Source organism: Bombus impatiens, unplaced genomic scaffold (assembly GCF_000188095.3).
Source record: "Bombus impatiens unplaced genomic scaffold, BIMP_2.2 scf_0434, whole genome shotgun sequence".
NCBI classification, from domain to species: Eukaryota; Metazoa; Arthropoda; class Insecta; order Hymenoptera; family Apidae; genus Bombus; species Bombus impatiens.
Genome location: NT_176853.1, coordinates 369,699 through 394,320, shown reverse-complemented (window position 1 = coordinate 394,320; position 24,622 = coordinate 369,699). Strand labels below are relative to the sequence as shown.

At 35.9% G+C, this 24,622-nt stretch overlaps 2 protein-coding genes and 1 long non-coding RNA gene across 4 annotated transcripts; 2 read left to right on the top strand and 1 right to left on the bottom strand.

The window, feature by feature from the left end:
- Positions 1-441: 441 nt before the first annotated feature.
- LOC100746779 (probable RNA methyltransferase bin3) lies at positions 442-5,163 on the bottom strand. The gene is made up of 4 exons (XM_003490404.4): positions 4,861-5,163; positions 2,517-3,822; positions 2,225-2,443; positions 442-2,135 (listed from the first exon to the last, which is right to left on the bottom strand). Exons 2-4 carry the CDS (start codon positions 3,810-3,812, stop codon positions 1,731-1,733), a joined length of 1,920 nt encoding a protein of 639 aa, XP_003490452.1. The 5' UTR covers positions 3,813-3,822; positions 4,861-5,163; the 3' UTR covers positions 442-1,730.
- A 1,164-nt stretch (positions 5,164-6,327) lies between these two features.
- LOC100747972 lies at positions 6,328-8,709 on the top strand. The gene is made up of 6 exons (XM_012386923.3): positions 6,328-6,604; positions 6,684-7,071; positions 7,366-7,566; positions 7,645-7,841; positions 7,916-8,026; positions 8,092-8,709. The coding sequence occupies exons 1-6, from the start codon at positions 6,455-6,457 to the stop codon at positions 8,410-8,412; spliced, it is 1,368 nt and encodes a 455-aa protein (XP_012242346.2). The 5' UTR covers positions 6,328-6,454; the 3' UTR covers positions 8,413-8,709.
- A 6,286-nt stretch (positions 8,710-14,995) lies between these two features.
- Positions 14,996-24,123, top strand: LOC112213021. 2 transcript variants are annotated; one of them, XR_002946888.2, is made up of 2 exons: positions 14,996-22,722; positions 22,873-24,123. It is a non-coding gene; the product is annotated as an uncharacterized LOC112213021 (long non-coding RNA). The 2 variants fall into 2 exon arrangements; XR_004461907.1 differs by having other exon boundaries at positions 14,996-22,726.
- The last annotated feature ends 499 nt before the right edge of the window (positions 24,124-24,622 follow it).

Here is a 24,622-nt window from a genome sequence, read left to right as displayed (position 1 = left end):
CTTATCGACGATTCAAACCTGCTTTTGCGTTCTATTATTTTATTATGTATTCAGCGAATATCAGACTACACTTGTTACTTTTCTAAGGAAATTTGAATATATGAACTTTGCGATCATTTTTAGAAAGAAGTTGAAATATCTGCGAAAGTAAATAAATTCGTATATTATAAGAATCATTGTAAAAAAAATGTTTCAATCGCAGGCGGAACTGAATTTTGCTCTTCGATGCGTCCTGAAACAAAAACGAAAAGGATTCAAACGATCCCTCAAATCTTTAGCATAAAATCGTAACAGTGTAGAAAGCTATCTTACTACAATAAATTCTGCACATTAGATATAAAATGATTGAATCATTACTATTAACTATTAGACGTATTCTAAAAATAATGAAAAATTTTTTTTACTACAGGTAATCAGTAAGAGTAAAGTATACACAACTAGTAACTCAAAGCGATTCTTTATTATTAATAATTTTATTTCTTACACTATGAGTGTTCTTGGTAAGCGTCTAAGTGGTTCATTTTCCTTTCATCCTCTCAAACGTAACACGTCCACGTCTCCTTTCCTCCTTTGAAACATCTTTCTCTCATTTTTTCACATCGAACTTCGTATCGCATAGCTATTCAAGGATAGAAAGGTATGAACGTGCCGGCCGCATTCGTGTTCAAAATGTCTATGCGCTACGAAAAAACAGCTGCTTAAAATTCGTCCAAGTAGAAAACAGGAACAAATACATAAAAAAATGTAAACCAGTACAATTTATATCAGAAAAAAGCCAATTACTAATTACTGAACAATTTCCTTATCGTGTTTTCCAATGCTTAATCGCTTTATTTCACGGTACGCCATACTCTACCTGTGATGATTTATTATTCAGTTTCATCATCAGTTTAAATCGTGATAAATGCGTGCAAAGTGGTTATTTTATAAATGGAACTTGAACAAAAAATGCGTATAATTACAATTGGAGCGCATGAAACATACTCGAACAGAAATGTTTCGCGGAACGTGCGAGAAAGTTTTGAATTGAAAACGAAGTTTCGTTTTGAACTACGAAGTTACTGTCAAGTGATTATTCCATTCTTCCTCTATGATATACAGACTAGATAATACAAGAAGGAAAGCCACCCGTACGTCCGTGTTTTGGAAGCTTTTGCCGTGTTTTCCTTTTCTCTTTTTTTTGTCTCTAGTATTAACAATCGCGCGCTTGATCTTTTTAGACACAAGTATCAGCTGTTTTTATCCATTGTCCTTCCTCTATTCCTATAAAGTTTTATTTAAGCCGAGTCTGTAATGACTATTTCACGTTTTATTTTTGCTTCAAAATGAATAAAATTTAACTTAATTTGTATACATTATACACTGTATACATCTGCTAACTAAGGACTGGTGTCTTAAAAATATAATTCCTTGACATAAATATAATATAACATAATAAATACATAATATAATTTATTACATTATTGAAAGTAGAGGAAAATAATGAATAAAAAACTGACACGTGCGTTGTAGAAGACCTTATAATACGGTCCTACAGCGCCGCGGAATCGAGGTACGACGAGAGGTTGTTAATCCCCTCTGAAGACAGGCTCTAAGCGCGGCGCGGGGGAGCTCTGTATTGTATTCCATTGAAATTCCCAGAGCTTCCTCGATCGCGCCGTGGTAGCCCACTTTAGAGGTTTTAGCCGGTAGGGATCCGGCACTATCTCGCAACCTCCTCATCCACATGATTAAGTTAGATTGTCGAACTTTTTCCTCTCTTCATCCTTTCGCTCCTCTTCTAATTTTCTTCTCTTTTCATCATTTCGTTCCTCTTGTAATTCCGCCATCTCCTCATCTTCTTGTTTCTGTCCCAATTCTCTTCTCCCTTCATGCTGATGCTCCTGTTCCAATTCTCTCCTCTCTTCAATCTCTCGTTCTTGTCGTTTTGTTACGTTTTTCACAGAATTATCAGATCTCTCTTGCGATAGGCCAGCTTTGGTGAACAAATGGATCGGCCGTTGGAATCCTTTCGATGGATGTGGAGGTATCGATAACACCTCACATTTGGAAAAGCCAACTTCAGAAGATAAGAGATACTGCGTGAAGCTATGCGGTCGAAATTCAATACTCTCATAATTCTTATATATCCGTTCCTATGGCAAGAAAACAAAGTAACATATATCAATTTTAGGATAACATAATGATTAAATATACCTTTTAAAACAAGTAGGGAAATACTTACTGTAAGATTTTTTTTCTTGGTGTAACTACTCCAACCTTGAGGTTCTAGTAATAAAACTCCGCCGGGGCGTAATTGTGCGTACATACGCCTAAAAGCCTGTTTTAAACCTGCATCTCCGAAATTCAAGTGTATCCATTTAGTTATCGACAGACAAAGAATTGTGTCGAACTGCGGCTGTTCTGTACATAATAGTGAATCGTCCTCGAGCACGTAATTACCCTAAAAATAAATATATTAAAATTTTTTAGAACTTAAATTTACGTGATATAATATATGTAATTTAATACAATACCTGTACAAAAGTGACATTGTAAGGGAAACCTCTGTGACTTTTATTCTTTGTGAAACCTGGAATGTCAACTGGACCATAAATGATTGGCATAGATATTGGAAAGAAGTTTACATCTTGGTGATCACTATCCTCGTTACCAGCAGGAGACTGTGCACAATTGACATAATGTTTAATATTTTTTCGAGCTATATTGATAAGTGTTCTATCAATATCTATACCAGTTACACTGCGGGCAGAGAAATCTCTTGCAACAGAAAGAGTAATATGACCAATGTTGCAACCAATGTCTAATACATCTTTGTCAATAAATAAATATTTGTACTGTACAAATACCGTCAGTCTTGTATCCATATCATTGTGAGAATTACGGTATCCATAATACCTGTTGTAATTTCCATATTGATAACGAGCATCTTTCTCTCTGAACCTGGGCATTGTTTGTTTCTTCTTCTTATCTTGACTTGGCCTATGCAGTGGTCTAGTCTTCCAACCTCCAGGTTGTGGAATTACAGGACTGACAATTTTATCTTTAACATCCACTTTCCTTAACCTTTTGTCTTTAGGTTCCTCTAAACCTTTCAAACGTAATTTATTCTTGTCTTTCTGTGAACTTTCTGGTTTTGTCTCTTTAGGCTGACTGGATGAATTAGTCGGTGATGAATTCAGTGGTGGTTGTTGTTGCTCTGCCACAATATTGTCTAGAACACTTTGTTCCATGGTTTCTACAATATCAATAGCATCACAGTCTTTAATTTTGATTTCAGTGGAATCACTTGCATCATTCCCAGAACCAGAAGATGCCCGTTTTTTCTTTCTATTTCGTCGCTTAGAACATTTCTTAGTTGGGGATATAAGTTGTTTTTCATATTCCTCATTGTCATTACAATTGCTTAGATTCAAAGGGTCACAGATATTTGGTGGAATTATAACTTCGATAACCTCTGTTTTATGTCTAGGTGTGGGCAATGGGCTCGACTTAGGTGTAACAGCATTCATAGCTCTATTTATTTCCTCATCCTGCATGCTATTTAAATTTAAAGGATCACGTATGTTACCACCAAGTAAAAATTTTGTGGGTGGAATAATTGCACCTTCCTTCTTCCTACGTTTATATGGTGGAAAGAATTTACCATTGCTAATAAAACTCTGTAGACGTTTCCTACCAAACTTAAAATGACGACTGTCTTCGTGCTTGTGTTTTTTATGAGAAGAATTAAATGTCTTTCTTGATTTTTCATTTTCCTTCTTAGTAATATGACCCATTTTGGTGGACCGATCAACTTGTGTGGATGACATCTTTTAGAATCTAAAAAGAGAGTTACAGTAATTAGATTTAGATTTTGTGATAAAAATTAATAAATACCATTAAAAAGATAACAATTCGAAAAAATCAACATAAATAGCAAACCTAAATTAAATATATTGCATGAAACTCGGATTATCTTTATTTAACATGGTATGTGTAAATTTTACATAGTCGATGAAAATTTTGGTAGTAAAATTCCGAACTATCTAAGTACATAAACGTTATCAAAGAATACGTAAAACATAAAGGAAAAGGCGTTGTAGTAGGCTTTAAGATAATCTCCTTCTATAGTGAATAACCGAACAACGAACGCATTATCACATAAGAATTTATTACATAAAATCTTGTTCGTACATATTACGTACATAAATTTAAAAGAATATTTCCTAGTGGTTGAAGCAATTATTTGTCGCCGCGAACTATTTAAAATCGCGTGACTTCAAAAGTATTTGTACACCTGATATTTTTATAATAATTCAATTAAGTTAGTAAGCATTCATTTCTAATCAAAACAAATTTATGTATTAAAAATAGAAAAGTTTTTTATTTAATAAAAAATCAACCATCACAACCATCTCCTCAGTGACACTATATCACTTTTTTATTTAATTTTAAAGACGGCGTCGAGACGAATTCAAGGGTGTCATAAACAATTAATTTTTTCCTATAAATTCTTAAGAAAATCAAAAACAGATAAACAAATACTATTTTAACTGTCAAATTTTTATGTTTATTATATGATACTTTTATAACACATCATTGAAAATAGTTGTATGTTATTTTCATACGTAGAACATTGTTAATGTAAATAGTTTTTAATGTATCAATTGATAGCTTAAAGTTATTGCAAAAAATGTAGGTATACAAATATCGTTTTGATCCACGGTATACTTGACTCTCTGTGCAAATTTATCATTCCCGCGACCGCGCATGCGCAGATTATGGTTTATGGCGTTTTGTAAACGAATGGTCGTCTATGCCTACAGTTTTCGTTTTGGATTTTTCCCTTTAGATGCCTTGCTAAACGTATAAACTTACTGTCAAATGTCTTGCACCCGACTTTGGTTTCAGTTCGGTGTACTTCTTGCTCGCATTAAGCACAAAAATCCACGTTTGTCACAAAATATGTGATGCACCCAGCTTCGAACTGTCGTTGTGCGCCCATCAACGATGGCGAATAGCTGCTTTGCTTGCTTTGCTCAAACTCCATTTTCTATGTGGGTACCCGAATGAAACGAACATAGCTTCGGCAATTTTCGGCTCCGAAATACGATTTGATTGGACGAAAACAATTTTTTGAATACTGTATAAATGCAGAACCCTTAGAAAATTGCAGGAAGTTTTGTAATTCAATTGTTCGAATATTCCAAAAGGAAACATGTATATATATGAATATATATATATATACACATATATATATATATATATGTATGCCCATAGATGTATATAAATGCGTAATATTGTTCCGTCATTTGCATATATTTATACACTTTGAATACTAATAGAAATGATGTAAGTAATTTGTATTCATTTATTTATATATTCTGTATGAATGAAATGACTAATACAAAATTTAATTTGTTACTTTATTACTTATTATAATAGTTTAGACATAACTTATTAATGGAAATTCGGTTATACGATTCTAAAGATTATACAAAAAAATTAATTCAACACCGATCAAATTAACGTTCGTATATTATACTGAGATATCTACGAACGATTAATTATCACTCAAAAATATTAGTTACTTAGCGAAATAATATTTAAACAATTACTTAGAAATAATCGCTAGATTACTTTAATACGATAATAATGAATATGATGAAGTATTTTACTATTTAAATAATATATTTTATAATATTTGCATGCACTAAATTACGATGAGACCTATAACTGACGTAATGACGCAACTGACAGTTTTTTGAATCACGAACAAATTACAATATAATTATGCGCGACGAAATTTCAATACACCAATGACAGCGTTGGCGGCAATTGCCAGATTTCAAAACTATTAAACTAACTAATTTATTTGAATTTATTGGGTCGCCCGGAAAGTTCATTCTGATTTAAATTTTCATTCGATATACATTTATTGAATCATATAGATGCCATTTTGTTCTACAACCTTTGTCCATCTTTTACGCAACTTGAATATCCTTCCAGAACCTCTCAGGTTTTTCGGCGAAAAACTTGTCAGTATGACCTTTCATGTCGATCAAATTCCTTAAAAATCGGAACGAACTCCGAACAACCCAATATATTACCTTTACCGATTACACAAAAAATTTAAATACGTTCAAGGAAAACAATTTAAATAAATGGACAAGTTTATAAATTAAAAATTTCAAAGGCGTTTTTAAACGATATATTTTACACACACATACACATATGTTACTCATTTGTTAAAAAATCTAGACTTTCATTGGTTTGTGTTGCTTTGCAGTAAATACCGTGCAAAATGACGTGCGAACCCCATTACAAATGCTGCGGGTTTCTCGTTCAATCGTAATTTTTAGTCATCCCGCGAACGCGATTTTTTTCTAATAAAATCGAGCTGTTTTCGTTTAAAAAAGATAAAATCTTTCTTTTCGTACACAGTGTTATGATATTAAATGAAATTTGAACCATGCAACAACCAACTGAAAACTGTATGCAGGAAAAAAATTTTCTGTTTGAAAGATCAGATTTGAATCGACAAACTTCCAGGATGTTATTTGGAAAATGGAAATTTGGGCAAGTGAAATATTCTAATTCGTCAACAAATTTGTTTTCACAGGTATCATACTAAAATGATTACTCTCTGCCAATACATTGAAGAATTAATAAAAACCTTGTCCTATCCTAATTTTTAACAGACCAATTTATTTCGTAAACAATCATTCGAAAATACATTCGACTCGTTTGTTACACCACCAATGGATAAAATATGTATAACAACGCCAAAGGCACCAGTCAAGTATAAAAAGCAAATTAAGAAGGGAGGTTTAAGGCCAAAAAAGTTACATTACACCGACGATGAATTGGATGCCATAGATAGCGGCGTTTATATTCAATGTAACCAATCAAATGATATGTTTCACAAACAACGTATGGCAAAATGCAATAGATTCGATTCTTCGCAGAGTCAAATACATAGATTACGCGTGAAATTAGACAAGATTAAGGTACAAACGAACGATAAAGAAAACGATAAAAATGTTATAGGAAACAACAAAAACAATGTAGTACAAGAATCTCCTGTAGGTAGGTCTACAAAAAGTGAGAAAATATACATGCACGTGTCAAAAACTAAAAACATTGATACCAAAGGGAAATTAATTCATTTTCGCGTATAACAGTATATGTTAGCTGTTAATTTAATTATAATAAGTATGTTATTATTAAGGGAAAGATTGTAATAAGATTGTATGATAAATACCATTTTATAAAATAATAGATTTATAACGAGTAAAATTTATGCAAACTTAAAATGCCTTGGATATTTAATATATTCACTATAATATTGAAATGGTACTTTCTTTTTTCTTGGTTTCTCAGTATTCAATCCAAATGCAAAAATATTATCACAATGTGACAATAATCTTAATTGGAAAGAAAAATTATATTGGCTACAGCCTAGAAGGGATGTTGGCGTATGGATTGAATGCTGTAGAAAAAAATGTAAAAAATGGAGATACGTTGAAGATTATCATGATCCAGTAGATGTGCCTAAAATATGGTATTGCGAAATGAATTCTGGTCTGTACATTTTGTTTTGAAATATATTGTATGTTTCATATGTACATATGTGTTTAATTTTATTATATGGTTTCACAGACAAATTGATGGCATCTTGTGATATAGCAGAACGTCCTACATCATGTAGCATCAAGACTGATTTAATTGAAAATGCTTATAACGCAGGTAGCATTGTTTGGGCATACGTCAAAGGCTACCCATGGTGGCCTGGTATTATTAACGACTGTCCTGATACTTGCACATTTTATAAATTACCTAAAAATTCCTCTAAACCTGTAAGGTTATATTTTCTTTCTTATATAATATAGGTTCTATGTCGGATGCTAAAGTACATATATATAATTTACAGAGCAAATACTATGTCACATTTTTTAATGAAGAAAAACTTGAAGCTAATTGGATTCTGAAACGAAATCTTAAACCACTTGCAACAAATAAATATAGTACACTTATTAAAAAGGTATTTAATCTTATTAAATTTAATCTCCTCAATTTCACTATAAATAATAATGGTCTTTATTGCAGACAAAGTTTAATGGAGTCGATTACCAACAGCTCTTACAAAAAGCACACGAAACAGCTACAGATGCTCTTGCATTATCAATTTTAGAAAGGTTAAGAAGATTCAGCTTTTTGGCATTATATGAAAAATTTTATGACATTAATAACAATTCAACACAATTAATTAGCAACACTACCAGAACCGATATTTTATCAGAAATGGATACAAATTCAGATGATGAAATATCCTGTTCACATCCCATAAACAAGCATTACACTTTGAAAGAATATTATTTAGAAGTGATATGTAAAAATCGAAACGCATTAAGTAATGTTGCGAAGTAATTTTTATCGTAAATTCAAAAACAATAAATAGATTGATGTTATAAAATAAATGATTAATATGTACGTATGTTCATTGCAGTCAAACAATATTTGACATAATAGTAATTATATATTGAATATATTTGTAGTATATAATTTCTTACATTGTCCAAATCATATAAAATAGAAAATATAACTTGCAAATTTGTTCTTATAAATTGCTCTTCACGTTCTTACGTATTTTGTATCGGATACAAAACATATGTTTATGGTTATAAAATGATCGATTTGCTTACCGACTTGGCATTTACCAAGCGAGTATTACTCTAATTTCTTATTTAATTCATAGAATACCCGCGTTGCGGCAGCACGTAACACAGAATGTCTACATATTAAAATTATGATATCAAATAATAAATTATACATTTGCTAATTCTCGATCTTTTCACATAAAGCAATTCTTTACGTTCAGAATTTTATGTTAAACTTTATGTTAATCTATATATAATTCATTGATATGAATTAACTATGAATTTATCAAAATTATGTAACGGTTACCGTTATTTGAGAAAAACATAGAAAAAAAGAATATAAATCAATTAACGTTTAATGTCTAATATTATATATATATACTTCGAATTTTAATATTTTTCTATGAAACAACTTATAACATATCAATCCTTTTTTTCGTTTCTATCTAAGAACCGAAGGTTTTATAAAATGCAGCAAAGTTACTCATGTTACTATAAACGAGATGAATAACCTATTATCGACTGTTAATGCGTTGATAACGTTGTAACATTTATTAAAATATCCGTCGTTTCTTACAGGATGAAACGATTATTCTCTATTGTTCTTCGAATAACAAGGCTCGATGATGAATCGTGTCGTGAATTAATTAAGATAAGTTGTCAACGCTGATTATCGACGTGTAACATCTCCTTCAAGAATCATCACAATAGGAACGACGAATTCTCGTGGATCATTGTCGAACACCTGTGCATTATAATTAAAATGAAAGTGTTTGATGGAGGCTAATGATGCTGTTTACCAACTGACCCCGCTTCTTCGTATTCGATGCCACCATTCGATTGCGGAACCTTCTCTTGAACGGAAATCAAACGTATATAAATGGTTGTAAATCGATATGTTAATGTGGCGCAAAGTTCGGCGGGGTCGGTTAGGTCAATGTGACGTCAGCGGATACGGAGACCCTCGACGTGGTGAACTGCGACAATATTTGCGTGTAAAACGTTTCTTGAATGTATGCATACGGTATGATCGTGGCCAATATATCGACTTGTCCCTTCCTTATTTCGGAATTCTGCCGGAAACAGGTCGACGCTAACCCTAGCAGTAGTCGATCATTTTTGCGATTTCTATGCTTCGAGGGCCATGCAGGCAATATGTATTAATGTTAATAAAGAATAGACACGAATTTGTTTAGATCGATCGTATAAGAACAGTTGAGGATTCGAAATTTGACCTTGAATCTTTAGATTACTATTACAGAGGATATATAGAATAATTTATATTTTCTGAAATTTTTCCACGGAGGATCAAATATTAAGGTCCTCGGTCGATAAATTCTATGTAAAAAATAGTATCAGAACGTAGAATAATGTAATAAAGAAATAAACGAGACAATCCAAGTAATTATGTTCACATTTATTTCGTTTACATGTCTACAATTATGTCTAGAATGTGATTTCGTAAGATTGTAATATTAGGTTAAGGCGTTAAGGTATAGACATATACCTATATATACAATCTTACTGTTTATAATCATAAAATATAATAAAATAATATAATGTAATAATAGTCTTTTACCGTATTGTAGGATAAGAATAGATTGTTCAATGCCAAAAAATTATCGACATTTCTTATTTCGATGTCCTACTGTGTAGTGTCCTGTAGGACAAAGTGTAAAATGTGAATAAATAGATAATAATAAAAAAAAAAATTTCTTATTTGTTTTAGGCGATTAATATTGAAAGAGAAGAAACGGGAAAAATGGAACAAGATCAAAATAAATTAATAAATTGGATAGTCAGTCGTTTCTTCGGATGACCCATGGTCCATTCTCTGATCCTTCGCAGTTAATACTCCTCCCTGTTGATTCCACCATGGAGAAAAAAGAAAAACGATAACCCCAGATACCATAGCGAGTACATACGTGTTTGTTATCATTCTCGTAATACTCGGACGATCGTGTTGCTAACCGAGGTATGCTCGGGTTATCTGGCCTGTTTGTCCTTCGTTATAATTTCGTTACGTTTCTTCGCGCTTTTCCTCGCTTGCTCTCCCACAAAAGAAAAGATCGCTCATTAATTCACCTCCGTAATCGTCAACAATTACCGGTAGTTTTCATTTCTTTTCTTACCCGTTGAGCAAACGAAGGAAAGAAAACGTTCAGATTTTATCGTAGTGGCGCTTTATATGTCCATTATTTTCAGCGTGTAGGAAAATCGCTGTTAATTTTTCGACATTTGTAAATATCAAAGATGGTTACTGTATGTATAGAGCGACAATAAAATGGCGAAATAAACATTTCTAGACTTACTTAGTAATATTTCAATTAATCGTTTAATAGACTACAACGTTATTCGCATGTTATTTTTAAATAATTACTTTTCCAGAAGTTTTTACGTTTGAAAATGATCTTGATGAATCATTATATGATCTTTTGATACTCGTGTACATATTTTTAATGCATTTTAAAGAGTCGAGCAATTTATTAAATTAATAGGCATCGATAAGAATGCAAAAATTTTTGCCATTCTTATTTTACATATATATACAGCATATTCGCCTTACAAGCGAGTTTTCAAAACGGCCAAAACGTATCCAATGGATAAGAACATCAGGCAATGTTTTATCATACGATAAATCCAGCTTATCGATCATGCTTGCGTTTCGTTTCGACACGTTGTTTAAATCAATTTCGTTGATGGACAGTGCAACGCGATACCGTGACGGAGGGCCATTTTAATCACCATTAATGAGCATTTCGATCATTGAAATACGCTCTCTTCGGCGTTGCACAGACAAAACGGTTGGATACACGGGGTGACGCTCGTAAAGCAGACATTTATTGGTCGTAAAGGCATGCTGGCTGTATCTTGTGCAGTTTGGACCGATCCTTAAAACGTACAGAACTCGTCTTTCTGACGATCGTTTTGTACCAGCACGTTTAGGAACCATCATATGACAATGGGGGCGTACGTAGTTGACAAACATGGGAGCGGCGTATTGGGTCGATGGCAAAAGAAATAAAGGGAAAAAAGGGGAAGGATATAGCAGTTGGGATATATGTATGTATGCGAGGAAGAGAATATATTCTGACTCGACCTTTCTACCTAGCCTTACGTGTATTTCACTCGCTTTATACCTAGGCGTGGCCTATGTGTTCCCTTGCCTCTGTGAATTATCGCGCTTCCGGTAGAATCGTCCGGCAGAATAATTCGTTGGACGAAATTAACATTGAATTAAAGCCTTTTTCTCGAAATGAGAAATCGATCCTATTGTTTCTCGAAGAAGCATAAATTCGTGTCTGATATTACTTTCTCCTTAATTCAAATTATTTTATTTGGAATCAATGTGCGTAGTTTCGAAAATATTCGACTTTCTCCTGGTATTAATTGGAAAATTCTTTTCCAGGCTAAACGAACATTTAATGAGCTTTAAGGAAGTATAACGAGTATTACGTAATGAGAATTGGAATTCCAGGGAAAAATGTGCTAATTCGCCAGAAAGGCATCGACTACAGAGATGTTCTATCTATAAGGATCAAAGAAAAAGGAACGAGAGGATCATCGAGCTGTGTGGCTATGCGTTCGCTTTTGCATAGTTTCATGGTTCCTGGATTTCGCGGCCGACCAACCGAAAAACTAAAATGATGCTATGGTAACGCCGTTTCTAAATGCGTCTCTGGTGACGCGTCTCGCAAAGGCCTCTTCTTACTAAATGTGACTTTAACGAGCAACATGGAGAACGAGGAGTACGGGGAACGACCTGCGCGCGGATTCGGGCGCGGTCAATGCCGTCTAGATGTTCGCTATTACTATCCGGACCTCCTGGTATTTTCGTCATGGCCTACTAATACACTCCGCAAATTCTTGCCCTACCACGGGGGCCACTGTTCGACAATGACGTAGTCGAGGAAATATGCCGATCGTGAGGCATGTCACTGACCGTGATGTCCAATTTCTTCGCTTTTTATTCTTTGAAAACGAGCCAGCCGAATCCGTTGTACCCTCTTCTTTGTTAGATGCGCAATAGATCCGAAAACAACAATCTCTTCTTGATTCGCATTTGATCGCTGATCATAACACCTGAAGCTTTTGTACAATTTGTGTATTGTACTTTAGAAATTCGGAAGTGAAATTCCTGAGAGTTGCGAAATAAATTTCTTAGAAAGAAAGATACACATACGATTGACGACTACTTCTATAGGCTTGGCTGTCTTGTGAAAGCATTCTTTTTCTGAAATGTTTAGTCTCCCTTGAGAAGAACTTCGAATTTTCTAGCCTAAGGAGTTCGACTTGCTATATATTCATGATTATCATCATTGCGAGGAAAAAGAAACGACAGATGCATTTACATTTGAAAGATGTATAGGACAAGGAATTTTTCAATTGAATACACCATCTCCCGACGGTATATATGTATAAATATATTGATCATCCTCCTTCGATGGTCATAGTTTTTAGGAAAATTGTATTTAACCTATTTCACTACCTAATGCGGAGGTATGCTCATGATGTATGTATATATTCGGAACCGCGTTGCCCATAGTCAGAAGCCACACTCTTTCATTACGAAATGCTATTACCTTGTAGTGCGTGTCTTAAAAACACTAGGAAATTAAACGTTTACGCAATTTTCTCACTTTTAGAATTTCCTTCGCTAAAGAAGGACGTACAAAAAATATTTAATTTTTGACGATTTTTGTTATTCGAGAAAATGCGTTATCTACATTCAATAAGCTATAAAGATATTGAAGTTAATTTTCAGTCTTACAATGAAAAACTGTCTTTCTATCTGCATCTCATCACAATTGCCAACATGTGTAGAATCGATGATGCAATATCAACTATATATATTTGTTTCTCCGCGCATCGAACATTTATCTGTTCAACTCATTATCGATGAACGCCAGTCTTGCCCTATTTCGTAAGCCTCGGTCATCGTGCAACGCTATTTAGCTCCCAACGCGATAAAATTTTTTGAATCTGGGACACGAGAAAACACAGGGTCGTTAGGTCGTCCCCAGTTGATAATATACTACCGATGTGAAATACATATAAGTGCATTGGTTACATGAATGATACAGTGGTGAATAGGGTAAAATTTCACCTAACGACAAGTCATCTACACAGTGAAGATGATATAAACCATCATTGCGACGAATCGAACGTCCCATTCGAATGCGCATTATCGCGTCTGGCAATCGAGGCAGATAAAGAGTTCTCTGTCGCAATCAACTCGTGCTCGTAATATATACCGTTGATAATTAAGCGATCATTGTTTTTTCTCGCGACTACTTTTCCTTTTCTTTGGAATGCTAAATGTGTATGGGACTTCATAAGGTAAAAACAGAAAGATAAGAAGTCTGTAACCACGCGTTATGAGCCTTGAACTCATTGTCACTGTTGTCAGTGACGAAGCACTCTGTGCCAACAATCGTCATAAGGTGCAGCAATGTGAGTGTACTTGCAATTTTAACGTTACCTTCGATGACTAGTGAGTTAATACGAATTCCACTGGCTACTCAAGAAGTTAGTCACATTTTATAAGATGTGTGTAAAGTCAAATAATTTTGTGAATTATATTCTACATTGGCGAATATGGCTGAATCATTGAAGAACTGTAGTTTATTCGAATATGTGAAGAGACAAGATAACGATAACCGAATGGTTTCAATATTAGAGATTCGTTAGTTGTTTCCTTCACTCGTTTCTACTAGTTTCGATAATAGGTACTGACGTTTAGAAAATTGAAATCTATATGCTTGGTCTATGTCGACTGCGGCAAATCTTAAACCTTCGATAAATCTTGGATTCTTGAAAAGTCGATGAACATTCGATGTGTCATATATTCGATATTTTACATCTACAATCCTTTGTATATAAATTTATATTATATATATTTCATCTTTCTTACATATAGACATATCTTATATAGAAGATGCCTTATATATATACAAGGATAAATGTAAAAAAAGATTACATTGATTTTACTAAAATAAACATATATAATAATATATCCTTTTACTATGTATTGAAATGGTTGTTTGTTCAAAATGATCTCAATTGTGACTTTTGACCACGAAAGAGTTAATTAATAGAATATGGTAGCGATGTGCGAATGCAGTCATCGTCCGTGCCCGCCACCTGCATCATTCACGGGGTGCGTTAAGTCGCATCCCCGCTCCTGATCGCGCGAACCCACTTCCCCACCACGCTTCCGTCGTTCGGTGGAACGAACGCACTCTCACGCACACGTTGCTCTATCCCCACCATTCAGCGGCGCGATGGAAACGCGCACTCGTGACTGGTGGAGTTCTCGCCAGCCTCCGCGCAGCTTAGTCTGCGCCGCTCATTCCACTGGTTTGGATCTTCGTTTGCCTTCGCTGTTGTTCCGGCAGTACGTTCAGTTTCGTGCACGTCGATGATTCCGTTGGTGTAACGGAGTTACTTGGTTATTTCGACCGCGGTCGTCGTCCCTGATTGTTGATCGTCTCGTCAATAGAGTTGTAAAGTCAATTCGCGATCGAAACCGGGAAACGAGGAGTATATACACATCGACAAACGAAAGCCGGTTCGCATGTTCCTCTCGCACACGCGTTACCGAAAGCGGAAGGAAGTCTATGGTCGATGGAAGAGATATAGTGAAGTCGTAAAATCGGTCAGGAACTAGAGCCACATAGATACCTTTTAAGGATTCAAACAAAAGTAAAGTAATTTGAGACTATTGATTTGAGAATTTTCGGGATTATAACGAACCTAGAGCCTCGTTCAGGGCCGTACGATGTCAACTCGGAGCTATTTCTTACCGCGTTTTTCGTAGATATACGTTTTAATTTTTAACAACTGTAAATGAATTTTTGTTAATTTAGGCGATTGTTACTAAGACATTGAAGGGAATTTAATATCGTAAAACTTTAACGAAACACTAAAAGTAATACGATTTTAATATGTTTCATGTCGTGCTAACGTGATTTATCATCCAGACCGCGTGGATCATTGCCGAACCACGCGATACAAGACTTATTACTGCAAGATTTTTTGTAATCTAATATTTAAAGAGCTTCTATGCGATACGTACATACATACTATGCAATACATCAATGAATCTCTCCGTTTAATGCTTTAATTTATGACTTCACTACGGCAGTGCCCCGTTAACTGGCCAAGTTTTTACATAGATAATATCAGGGACTCGCTTTACGAATTTAATTGCAAGAATTAGTAGGGATAACGATGGTCAGTTAACGTGGCACTACGAGAGTATGGTTCCATCGACTATACTTCTCGTCCACGTCTCTCCGTTTTGTCCCCACTCTACTCGGTTCTTCGTTTTTCGCTCCGTTCGAAACGTTCCTTTCCACCTTCTGTCTCATTTGTCTCCTACTCCTTCACGTTCGTTCTCGATCGTGTGCCACGCTTCCGGCTGACAGTGCGGTTTTCGGGCCTGCGCGACTCGCCAATATAGTATCCTTCCTTCTCCTGTGCGATTCTCAGTGATTTACGAATCTTCTGACGAATCTATTTCTTCGAGCTTACTCGTCGTCGATAGAGTAAATAAAGGAAGACCGCGTCGAGACATCGTGCACTTTACTTAAGAGTGCGTCATATCTCGTATCTGGAAATGGTGCACCTGTCCGTCTTTTTCGTTCTATGTCTTCCAACGAAGGATCGATCGAAAACCTTGCAAGGATTTGGTTGTGAAGCCCCGGTATCGACGATGGTCGCCGAATATGTACTACTGGAAAATGAAACGCCTTGAACGTTTGGTGAGTGAACATTCTGCCTTAAATTTATAGCTTCTTTTATGATTTTTGCGCTTCCAGGCATTAATTTACGATAATGTGTTATGAGATCTTGTATACTCGCGGAAATCGAATTTTTATAGTCAAATATGTTTGTAAAGGGATGCTCACAAAAAAGATAGACTGACGATTTTATTCGTTAGGAACTTTTTCAAAGTTGATGATTTATCGATACCCATGTCGGAACGGGAACGACGTGGGATTATGTAACGCGCGTAATTTGAACATGTATACCACGTGTACACTTATGTTACTATTTTTACTTCATCATTTCTCTTCTTACCCATTTAAGATTGTTCGATCGAAACAACAGAAAAAAATCATTAATTTAATTGTGATTTAGCCGGAAGTCATATTCTTAATATGCCTAATAAACATACGTATTACGATTGAAACCGTTGAGTTGATTCGAACACGAGGAATACTGGAAATGGGTAGGCGGGTGTCGTTAGACACGGACACGCCCATTGGTCGGGCTCATCGTCGTCCGTATGTTTCGCGAAGCTTAATTAAATTAAACGCCTTGTAGTGGTTTTCTAAGGTCGTTTGGTGTCGCACCATATTTGGCTGCCTAAAGCACATTTCGCCCTTGTGGATTCATGTTTCGATATTTTTTCCTGTGTTTCTTTCCGTACCAATTATTCAAACATGATCTGGTCGGGTTATTATTAGATTCGTTTCGGTTGGGATAGTTGAGGAAGAAGGGGGAACGTTATCGAGAGGACCGCGTCTTGGCTTCGTGTCACGCTACGCGATACGTGACATGCCGTCGAATAATTTCTTCAAACGATTTCAGAACGTAGTTTGCATCTCAGAATCGTCTGCATATACGTTTAGTTCGAGGATATATTGCAACGATCAAACTTTTGAAAAAGTCTCAAGTTTCGAATTAAATAAAATCATCGAGTTCATGGAAAGTTGTTAAATGTACTATTTAAAAATTGAAATATTTAAAATCAGACGTTCAACGAATGAAACTATTGAAACGATTACAAACTAGAATCAAGAGTGTCCATCTCGTCATACGCACGCCCTTATCCTGTCGAATAAAACGGACGTTCGACACCAGAGCGCGTTGCGTCTTGTATAGCAACGCGTATAATATGCACAGCGCACACTGTGAACTCGTGTGCGAGTAGTCTGGCGCCAGCAGGTGCAGTTAAATATAGCTTATGCAACGGGTATCCTCCTTCCTTTCTTTTTCTCTTCTTTATTCTCCTTTCTTCTATCCTCCTTCCCTTGCCCCACGAAAAATGGCACATAAACAAATGTGAAGTAATAAAAGATACTAATTCCTCCTTATGAAGGATCCGATATTTTAGAATATTTGTAATCGACAGAGAGCACGTTCTCGCAATAAATTAATACAAATATTTTGTTTACACCAGTTCGCACGGCGGAAATATTGCGTTTCGAAATGTATCGATGTATCCTTTGTCTTTCGCGATTTCGACAAGTAGAAGGGAAACAACCGCGAAAACGAAGTTTTTCGAGAGACATTAAAATCTAACACGGTTTTGTGTACCTGCGTGTGCGGGTGCGTTAATCTCATCTTTTCGGAAATTCTTCTAATCGCCTGCCAACATACATTTTCTATGTTTGCTTGTTTTTTGTTGTCATTCGTGGACCGAAATATTTTCGAAAGTTTTCATTGAATTTTATCTTTCTTTTTCTTCTTGCATTGTTTATCGTATATTCGATAAAAGAATGGGGCTACAATTTTCGTAAGTAGGCTAGAAAATTAATTCACGCTCAAGTTTAGTTGAAACGATTCTTATGTACGAAATGACGACTTCGGTTTACGGAAATTATGGGAGAGAATTCGCATTCCCGGGAGCACTAATTAAATTTTACTGCAGCCCATGAAATTACTCCATCATATCGCGGAATAGTGTATCGAAAAACTTTTTTATTCCTTTTTTGCGCGCAGGACGTCGTTCGATTCCTCCTTGGTGAACAAGACCAGCCATCTTTAAGTAAAAAAAGAACATATTAATGCTCATTATGGATATTAGCCTTCGGCCATTTGCATAAAGGCGGAGACGTTGATACAACTGGTCGTGCGATAACGAGCGACGGATGGCATGACTGGTTGCCAGAGAATTTTTATTTTTTTCCCCCCTTCCTTTCATTTTTATCTTTCTCTTTTCTATTCCCTCGCGCGTGCGCGCTTGCATGACTAACAAAGGAAAGAAGAGAAGAATCGTGAATTGTCGAGATTTCATTTCGTTCTAGTACAGAGCTCACGAATATTAGTTTAGCAATTGTGCATAATGAAGAGAAGTTTATCGAAACAACGATCATTTTAAATTTTGTTGAATCTTTGAATTTTTAAATTTCGAACGTTAAAATTTGGCATCGTTTTTAAACGGTTTCTAAATAATTTCAAATTTATATAGACATGGCATTAGTTATATGAAATATAGTCTCCACATGATTGTGTTATTTCGTGTCTTTCCACGGGAGAAGAATATCTCGTAGGAAGAAAAATCTCTACTTAAGTTGCATGCCGTGAGTCGCTTCATAAAACCGGTTGCCAGATACATACACGGAAATGTAAATTTACAGAAGAAGCGGCTCTGAATACTGCGAGAGAAAAAAGAGAAGCTGCTTATGTTGAATGCAGCTTCTGCATACGTGAAATTACGTTAGCCACGGAAATAATATACATATGTTTAATAAAATCAAGGAAATGATCGTTGAGATTAACAGACGAGCTAAAATAAAAGGGAATGAAATATTTATCTTGACGTTTTTATTATGTTACGTGCGAGAGCAAAAAATGGCGGGAGTAAAAAAGGCGAATTAACAAGTTAAAAGCATAATCGCGGGTATAAAAACTTGAATACAAACTTGCCTTAATACTCTGTCACAACCGTTAGGACAAGTGTTTGGTTGTATTGATAATATAGGTAATGTCGGATTGTATTACTGGCGTATTGAAAGTTTTAAAAAAAATCGATGACATTGGATGTATGTACACTCGACCTCAATTCATTAAACCTCATGACGATATATACATATAAACTCGCGTATTATTCGGTTGGTTTAAGCATTAAAGTCATCCTCGATTATGTAGGTATACGCATATAGTTGAACAAGAAAGAGACAGAGAGAGAGAGTAATGTGGACGGATGGTTGGGAATGAATAGGAGAAAAGTGGATGTGTGCCCATAGGCGTCGCCATTTGCATTATTAAATGAGAACTTTATTTACTTCAAACTAAACGTAATATCACGTGAAAACCGAATGCAATGATATGTATTATATTTTTTTACAATTAGCTAACGTTTGAGTAAGGACTATGTAAAGGCTATGTAATCGTTGTTATGTGTTGAAAAGTGCAAGCAGCGCAATGGTGTCGACACTATATTACATAAAAAAGGGAAAGTTTGAAAGTCATTGAAAAAAAAGGAGAAATAAGAAGTATAGATTTGGTGTGATTTTATGCCGCGTACGAAAGTCTTGCGACGCCCATGCGTATGAGGAAAAGGGTGGAGCGAGGAGGTAAGAGGTAGACGAAGCACAGCGAGATGCCTTAGGATCGAGTCTCTCCCTGACGGCGTTTATTTATTACCAGTATTAATACCAAGCCCCGCAGAGTCGGTTGGTGATTACATAAAACATGCTTGCCCCTCCTACCATCGGAGGCAACCCCCTCATCTCCACCCTGCTCGCCTTCTATCTGAACGATGCTATCTCCCGTGGTAATGGGGCTTGGCAAACGAATCTATTCGAAAAGAAAAGGAAAGAAGGAAAAGAATGAAAAAGCAGAGGAACATTCGTTCGGCGTATCTTGGGTCGATTTCGCGTGGAAAAAGAGGTGCAACCGTCGTGATCGCATAGTTCGGATTTTACGATCGACGACCTCTAGGTATTGAACTTGACCCAAACGCGAAACGTGGTTAGCAGATTCTATACTACAGGTTAATCATAAGCACTTGGTGAGAATTTGCAGCTATTTGCAGCCATGTTGCTTCTCTTGACTTGCTATATTCTCTGTGTATTCATTATCGATATCTTTTCCTTGGCAGATGTTGCTTGCTCTATATCTTTGTCCTCATTCTAACAGTCCTGAACGCTTTCAAAAAGCTTGAACTATATAAAATTAATAACGAACGTCTACGCCCTTCTTGTTAACAGTCCAATCGTAAATGAATAATAGTTCCTTCTTCCTGCTCTTCCCCAACTCCTCCAACGGTTTTCTTTAGTTCCCTGCACGTTTTCTTTACCGCACTTATTTGCACCTTGGCATCGCCTCTTTTTTTACGCTCGGTGCACTAAACGTATAAAGCGGGCAATGACTTCTACGCGCTTTATTGTAATCTCTGAGATCTCTGGGAACCACTTTTTCGCACGTTTAGTTGTTTCTTTACCAACGGACCAATGACCATTGCCAACTTCGAGAAAGTACGGCACTCGGTAACGGGAAACGTGTGTTGGTCCACGATTGTTTCTTAGAAGGAGAAAGAAAAAAGCGAGAGGATGGCGTGTGAGAGAGAGAAAGAGAGAGAGAGAGTGAGAGGGGTCGGCGGAGTGAGTGAGGGTAAAGGAAAGAGCGAAGAGAACGAGCTAAAGAAAGAAACGAGCCACGAGAACAACGTGGACGAAACGAATGGACGAAGAAAGATACGAAAAGGGCAAGGGACGAACTCTGAGGACGGCGGATTAAAGCTAAAAACATCGGACGGAGTATCTGTTCACATCTTACCGGGCAGCATTAGATTGAAGTTGAACCTTCTAATACTGTCAGGTAAAGATGTCGTCAGGATTCCGAAATCAACGTGATTGGAATTGTCATCGGGCTGGGATAATTTCACTTGAATATTGTCGTTGTTCGGATCTGATCTATACTGAATTCGAAACAACCGGCAATTGGTGTCGTTAAAAGCGTGCTCTTTTTATGGATTGTATATTTCAATATGATCTAGTAAAAGCTAACTCTGTATGCTAAAATATGTGTATAAGAATCGAAGTTACGAAATACAAGAACAGTTCAAATTTGTCGTAATCGGTTTTTATGGATGAATCGCGTATGTTATAAGTTTGAACTTTCTTTGTATTTTTCAGATCAGATAATATGTAATATAGAGAAATAACTATGTTAATGTAGTATTTTATATTAGTTTTAGGTATAGACTAACGTAGATGTAAGTAAATTAATTAAAGAATAGTAAGTAACTGCCTATTATGTATATTAGAAAACTGTCCTGTATTACAATTTAAGTTCTGCGCGACATGTGATATGGTATGATGTGTCGGATCTCTAAATTTCTTATTCTAATATTATTTCATTAGTATAGCTAGAATTTCAAGATCGAGGCAGTCGATGTGTATTTTCGTGGCACGCGTGAGTCAAAGTGTTGTAAGGGAGGGGGTGAGGTCACCTCTAAGTGAACCGAACAGGAATGATAAATAAAATAAAAGGAAAGAAATATTTGACTTAAGAAAGATATATTATAAATTCACGAATAGGATCTTCTTGAACGATTGAACTAAATCTTAGGCGACCAAAACCTATTCGTGGATCAAGCTACTCATATTTTCTTACATTTCCATCTTCACCTGTTTCAACCTAATGTTCCTCGACGAAAAATAGCTCCGACTGACTGTAAAAAATGGTGGCTGGAAGTCACGTGAGAGAAATGGTCGGTTAATAATTTTCCATCGGTGGAATTATGCGGTGCGTGCGGCACATGCATAAATCCACTGCACGTGTACACGTGACACAAGTGTATACTATCCCTATAAATACATTCACGCGGAGTGAGTGTGTCTCGATTCGAGAGCAACATGTATGGTTCTCTCTCTCTCTCTCTCTCTCTTTCTCTATGTGGCTTCGTAGAACGTAGAGTATAGAAAATCGGTAGGAGGTAGAAAACGAAGCTTCTAAAAGCCGCGGCCTCGGTGTCCTGGAGAGAGAAGAGTGTGTAGGCGCGTGAGGAATGTAATGCTTCGAAAACGTTGCCGCGATCGTAAAGCATCGCGTGGGTCTCTTCGTGAGGGGTTGCGCGAGCAAATAAATTCGTTCGGCCGTCACGCCGCCATTTTTACCCTCGTCGATCGGTTGGCTGATGATGTCGCTCGTATTGCAACGTACTTATATAGATAGGTGGTAAATTCTTCGATGAGCTTATTGGAGAATCATTGTGGCGGAAATTGTGCGGCAAATTGTTGATGCGAATCGAGGATACTTCGTGACGCTAATGGTCGAGTGTTAATCTTAATTTTCAGTTTTCTTTTTTGTAATCGTGAAATGACCTCTGCGTTGAATATTTGTAGGTAAATAGGCTTCTGTATTTCTATGAAGTTATTTACTTAAATATTTGTGTTGTTATAGTCATGATAAATTTCTTTATTTTCGATATTTTCGAAAGGCTGTTATCTAACATATATCGCTATTATCTTTGTGTTTTAAATGTTTCTAGATTATTCAGCTACTTCGGATAGTCTTAGGCTAATCATCAACGAGATATTTTTGCAAATACTTGATTTGAAAAAAAAGAATCATGGACTTCGGGTTGGTCGTTGGTAAGCTGGAAAAAGTGAAGAAATCCGGTTCAGAAACGGGATCGTAATAGCGGCGTGTTTTGCACAAAGGTGCTAATAAAAAGAGGAGTGTCCTTGCAACCAAGATGGAGGGATATAGGAAAAGCATAAGTAATTGAAATAATCGCACGACATCTTATGCGCATCTTAAGCAGCTGTTGCAACAGCGCGTGTATTTTATAACTGCGAAGTAACGTGCATGGATCTCTTTATTCATTTATTCGTCTCGCTTGCAAGAGGTAGGCACGTAAAGGCAAAGTGCATACTGTGTAACTCTACGGAGAGTATCAGCTTAAAAATTGAGATTGAAACGATCGGATAAAAATAATATTGTTGCAGAGATAGAACCACTGTAAATTATATAGCCTAATATATACAGGCAAAAAAGTACACCGAGGCGAAAAAGGGGAAGAGTATGACAAGGACAAAAGTATTCATAGAGCTTAGATGGCTATAGTGTAGAGAGAGATATTACACGAGGAATTTATAGTATTGAAAAATCATTAGACAGAAACTCTTAATTAACATAAACAATTCATTGCATGAAAAATATAGAAGCTAAAAGAAACATCGTATAGAAAATCAGTATTATAAAGAATCCATTGTATAGAAAATACGTAACGCAAGAAGAGCTAGTGACATAAAAAAATCATTCTACATATCGTGCGAACAGTGTAATGCAACAAAACCTGCGACCAAGGGGTCGTATGGAAAATTTATGCCACGAAATATAAGTGAAACATGCACTATAAAAAATTGTATGCTATTTTAATATTTAAGAGGACGCTGGTAATAATTACTTTAGGTACCTTCCGCATGAAAATTCGATCCATCAAGAATAGAGTCAAAGCTCTCGTGACTTTTCCCTATTATCCCCCGCACTCGTGGATGTCGGTTGACGCGTTCGAAGCACTTTGGCCAATGGCCAGGGCCGTTTTAGAAAGATATCTGGCCGGATCGACGGCTCAAGAAAGTACCGTGCATAGATGCCTCTCGAATACAACGGCTCGCTTGTCTTGTACGAATTGTTCCAGGAAGGAACAATATTCCGTCAATAGCCTGTATTGTCTGATGGAGAAAAAAGGAGAAAGATTAAGATGATCGACAGGAAAATGTTATAGCGTTCGAGGTGAAAGAAATTTTCTTGCATTACTTCTTATATGACAGATAGAATGAAATCGAATGCGGGATAATTAAAATATCATTGCAGGAAAAATGCATTTGTATTGCATAAATATATAAATAAATTGTGTATCGAACTGTATATCGATCAAGACAGATTAGTATATATTGATCAATACACATATTTGCATATTTTTCTTATGTAATCGCATTTCTTATGTAATTACGGAATAGTTTGAAGCAATGGTTTGTGCAATATATATATATTATAGCCATTTAGTTTCGCAGAATTTACTAAATGTTTCATCTTTTCTTTCTTTTTCCTTAGGTTTTTAATTATGGTTAGAGAATAATACTTGAAAGCGTGTATTTTGAAATCTGAATTGTGCACTTGGATTCGATTGATCCTTCGCACACGTGATCTACTGAAGTTGCTACGAATCGATAATAGGTCCAATGTACATTGATCAATGGCGTCAAACATTCGCAAATGTGAAACAAATAAGA